Source organism: Montipora capricornis, chromosome 6 (genome assembly GCF_036669925.1).
Source record: "Montipora capricornis isolate CH-2021 chromosome 6, ASM3666992v2, whole genome shotgun sequence".
Classification (NCBI taxonomy): Eukaryota; Metazoa; Cnidaria; class Anthozoa; order Scleractinia; family Acroporidae; genus Montipora; species Montipora capricornis.
The window spans coordinates 8,337,440-8,342,023 of NC_090888.1; the positions used below are offsets into that span (position 1 = coordinate 8,337,440).

Below are 4,584 nucleotides of genomic sequence, written 5' to 3' on the forward strand. Positions count from 1 at the left end.
TAAATTGACATTAAATTTGAACCTTAAGTAAGTAAAAGACGAATTTAAGCTTTCATTAAACTTAACTTTAAGTAACTTAAACGTTAACTTAAATTAATTAAACCAAAGTTTAAAACATGTTTAATCCAAGATTAAGACTACTTAAATGAGCTTTTTTGCCCAGTGTATAAAATAAAAATCTTTTCTTTCCTTGACACTGAAGTCAACAAGATCGCGATCGAGAAACGTTTTCCAATTTTCGTCTCCCCGGAGCAGATTGAGTTTCACCCCCTCAGCTTCGTTTTCTGCCCGAACTCATCACAGCCTTATACTTAATTATCTTGCAGAAACAGATTTTCCAATGCCTGCTGTAAGTCGAAGACATGTTTCTCCCAGATTTCGATGTCTTTTTTTTCCCTATCTCTTCTACCGTCTGAGCCAGCTCTGCCTAATAACTCTTGTTTTTCGTTATCATTCAGGTCAACAAGATTATGATCGAAAAACTTTTTCCAATTTTTGTTTCCCTGGAGCGGTTTCACTTTCACTCCATTATCGAGTAATTTCCGCAATCCAGCCATGTTATGGAGATGATAATGTTTATAGAAGTTGGAAAATGTTATTGTTATATTAACTATCTTCTCTGACTCTTCAAGTTCCTGTTTGAACTCGATTATGTCACTTGCACAGCCACGCATTTCACCGTTGTCACCATTTTTATAATAGTCACAAGGCGAGTAGTTTTGAATGAGACGAAGATCAAGTCGTGTCACTTCTTTGCCACCTTCCTCCAGTTTCTCTATGTCATCACGGATTTGTTGAATAAGATACCCTTCTGCGTGTTTTTCGTATGAATTTCGGTGAACATATCTTCTACTTTGAGAATCAGCTTGAACAAAACCATACACAACATCAGAGACTATGATGGCGGCTCCAATTCCAGAAGGATACGCGCCTTCCGTACCATAGGGCTCATTGATGATGAAGTTCTTCTTAATTTCGTCGTAAGTGATCGTGTGACCGTTCCCTCCGTTGGCCATACTTTCCACTTAGGTCTCAGAAGAAGGAAAAAACCTTAAGCTTACCACATCGACTGTGGTTAAGTATAATAATAGGCGCAAGAATTCGAGAACTGAAAGGTCACGTAAAACGCTGGAAAAAAGATTTATCATGATTATGTGTTTAAAAAATATCGCGTTTCTGATTGGCCAATGACGCATGCAGAAATAGTTAGAAAGTTCCATACGAAAGTTGCTATGAAAACATAAGACAGCGATGGTGTAATGTTTTGGATCAATGAATTAAGTCTATAGGTTACTTTTAATTTTAACCTAGGTTGGTTTTTTCAACCTAGCTCAAATTTTTTCAACCTAAGTTATTATGAACTGTCTAAAAAAGGGTTTTCTCTTTTTGGTGGGATGTCGTTCATTTTGCATTTGTTTGGAGGTTTGACCTTACCCCTGACACACCTGAATCAGTGCTGGATGTTTGTCTTCCTGTGTTGACTTGATGCGGCAAATGTAAAATATTGGTTATACAGATCATAGTTAGCAGAGGAATGGTTATGAAGGCCGGCAAACTTCAAAGGGAGAACTCTTTGTTAAGGTTTTTGGTATGTCACGTGATTTTGATGGTGCACACATAGATTTCAAGATGGCGGCTAGTATGTGAGCTTGTTCGAATGATCGTGGTTTTTCAAAGTTTATAGAGAAAGTGATGTTTTTTTGAGTACGTTTTAGTGATAAATGTAATCTTCGGCATGCCTGGCGTTAACTGCGCCGTGATTGGATGTGGTTCCTGTCGTAGAACTAAAGGAATCGGGATTTTTAAGTTGCCCTCGGCGAAGGATGATAAACACAAGAGATGGCGTGATGAGTGGCTTGGAGAACTCAAGAAAACGAGGGAAGTGGACAAAGATTTTCGACGACAAATCAATGAAGACAAAGTCTATACTTGCGAAAAGCATTTTAAGGATGAAGGAATTGAAATATGTAAGTATTTCTTGATAAATCGTGCGTGTAGTAGCGTGACTATAAACATTGCATTCGAAGCGCGTCCTAGCGCACCTTGTTGTACTATACGTTGTTGATAAAACGTCTACGGCTGTGTATTTTTAATTTAATAAATAATTGTATCCTTTTTATTGTTTTTGCAGTCCATTCCAAAAAAATGATCAAGAAAAGACTGGTTTTTGGAGCTATACCGACGCTTAAAATGCCAAAGAAGAGTCACGAAATCGAACCAATTTCAAGCAGACGTCCACTACCAGATCGCCCACTACAAGTTACTCCTTCATCAAACTCATGTTACAAATCGTTGGAAGAACTAAGCAACAGAGCACGGGGACTGAAATGTCTTGCTGACTGGGTTTCGAAGTTTAGTGTTGCCAAAGCTGTCTTCAAAAAGATGGTAGAGCCGTATATGCTGCCTCATCTTGAAGTTATCGTAGATGACAGTCTGGCGTTTAGTGTTAAAGTGTATGGATGCTGTTTAGTTGATGATCATCCTTTGTACCTGAAATATCGAAGATCAATGCAGAATGTAACATTATCAAAGCTGATAAAAGAGCTTGAAGGTCTCAAGTTATGTACTGGAATACAGGCATGTGAAATCACTGGCAAAATGTTTCACCATGTAGTTCCCTTAAATATTTCTGACTCTGACTCAGAAGACGACGAGCAACAACAACAGGAACAGTTTCCCAATAAGGGATTCTGGCGATACAAAGGTTGCCTTCTTCTCCAGGAGTAAGATATCTGTGTGCTGTGTGACGAATCAACCAGCAACTCTTGCAAAGCCAAAAAAAAGTGTGTAAAGCCCGCACAGCTCAATGCTCCAGTGTCTAAGACAGACCCTGAGAGAATAAAACTAACTCTAAAACAACACAGACTGAGGTGTGCACAGCTTGAACAAGAACTGCATGAAATGCGTACAGAATTACAAAAATCAAGCATGGAGATAGACAATGAACTGAGCAAAGATTTAATCACAATACTCGACAATGAACAGTCCAAAATAACTCCATTCATGAAGTTATTTTGGCAAGAGCAACAGAAGCTGTTTCAGAAGAGCGGCACAGGTGTGCGTTATCACCCAATGGTAATCCGCTTCTGCTTATCCTTGGCAGCAAAGAGCCCTTCCTGCTACGAGGAACTAAGAAATAGTGGCATACTCGTATTACCCAGCCAAAGAAGGCTGAAAGATTACAGGAACGCAATTAAACCAAAGAGAGGATTTCAGAATGAAGTCTTTGAAGTTTTGAAGTCTGAAACATCAACTTACTTTGATGTCCAGCGCTATGTAGTATTGCTATTTGATGAGATGAAAGTTTTAGCAAACCTTGTCCTGGATAAAGAATCTGGTGAGCTTATTGGATTCACAGACCTTGGTGACCCAGAACTTAATTATGCAGTCTTGGACAAATCTGACATGATTGCATCTCATGCATTAGTGTTCCTTGTGCGAGAAATTTGCACTGAGCTAAAGTTTTCAATTGCACACTTTGCTACATCTGGCATCACTGCAGCTCAACTCATCTCGCCATTCTGGGAAGCAGTTGGTATACTTGAGACCACTTGTAACTTTTGGGTCATTGCTGCAACATCGGATGGGTCATCTCCAAATAGAAGATTCTACCGCCTTCACAAGGAGCTTGGAGATATTGCTGGGGATGATCCATGCTACCGCACAGTAAACATCTACGCCCCACATCGTTATATTTACTTCTTCTCAGACGCACCCCACTTGGTGAAAACAACCCGCAATTGTCTGAGAAGTTCAGGGTCAGGCAGCTGTACCAGATATATGTGGAATGCAGGCCAGTATATCCTGTGGAATCATATCACAGAGATGTTTTTCCAAGATCTTGATAATGGTTTGAAACTGTTACCAAGACTTACATATGAGCACATCAACCTCACCTCATATTCAGTCATGAGGGTCAATCTAGCTGCTCAAGTCTTAAGTGAATCAATGGCAACAGTGCTCAAAACCTTTGGTCCACCAGAAGCTGCTGGCACGGCAAGACTGTGTGAGATGGTAGACCAGTTCTTCGACTGCCTAAATGTAAGAAATCTTAATGAACATCAACGAAAACGAAAGCCATTCCTGGAACCTTACAGATCTGCTCAAGATAGAAGGTAAAGTTTGCTTCGACATATTTGCTTAGATATCAAATTGTCAATCAGCAAGACCATTGGTTTGAAATGACTGAGTTTACAATTTTGATCACTACACTGTTTCCATGTGTTCTGTCTGTTGTTAATAAAAAAAAAACTGATTGTTAGAATATCGATGTTCACTTTATCTTACCATAGTTAACTAACTATGATCTTACTTTGTTTTGTAATTTATTTATAGGTTCGACTTTTTGTTGGAATTCCTGCAGTATCTTCAAAGCTGGAAAGAGAGTACTGAAAACCGGGTGGGTGAGTTTACCCAAAATGCAAGATCCAGGATGTTCCTCTCATGGCAGACATATGAAGGCTTCCAGATTTCAGCAGGGTCCACAATTGAATGTACCAAGTTTCTTCTTTCTGAAGGAATGGAGTACGTTTTAACAGAAAGGTTCTGCCAAGATCCTGTGGAAGAATATTTTGGAAAGCAGAG

At 39.3% G+C, this 4,584-nt stretch overlaps 1 protein-coding gene across 1 annotated transcript; it reads left to right on the top strand.

Moving 5' to 3' along the window:
* Positions 1 to 1,537: 1,537 nt before the first annotated feature.
* LOC138053168 (uncharacterized) lies at positions 1,538 to 2,727 on the top strand. The gene is made up of 2 exons (XM_068899832.1): positions 1,538 to 1,967; positions 2,132 to 2,727. Exons 1-2 carry the CDS (start codon positions 1,736 to 1,738, stop codon positions 2,725 to 2,727), a joined length of 828 nt encoding a protein of 275 aa, XP_068755933.1. The 5' UTR covers positions 1,538 to 1,735.
* Positions 2,728 to 4,584: the final 1,857 nt, after the last annotated feature.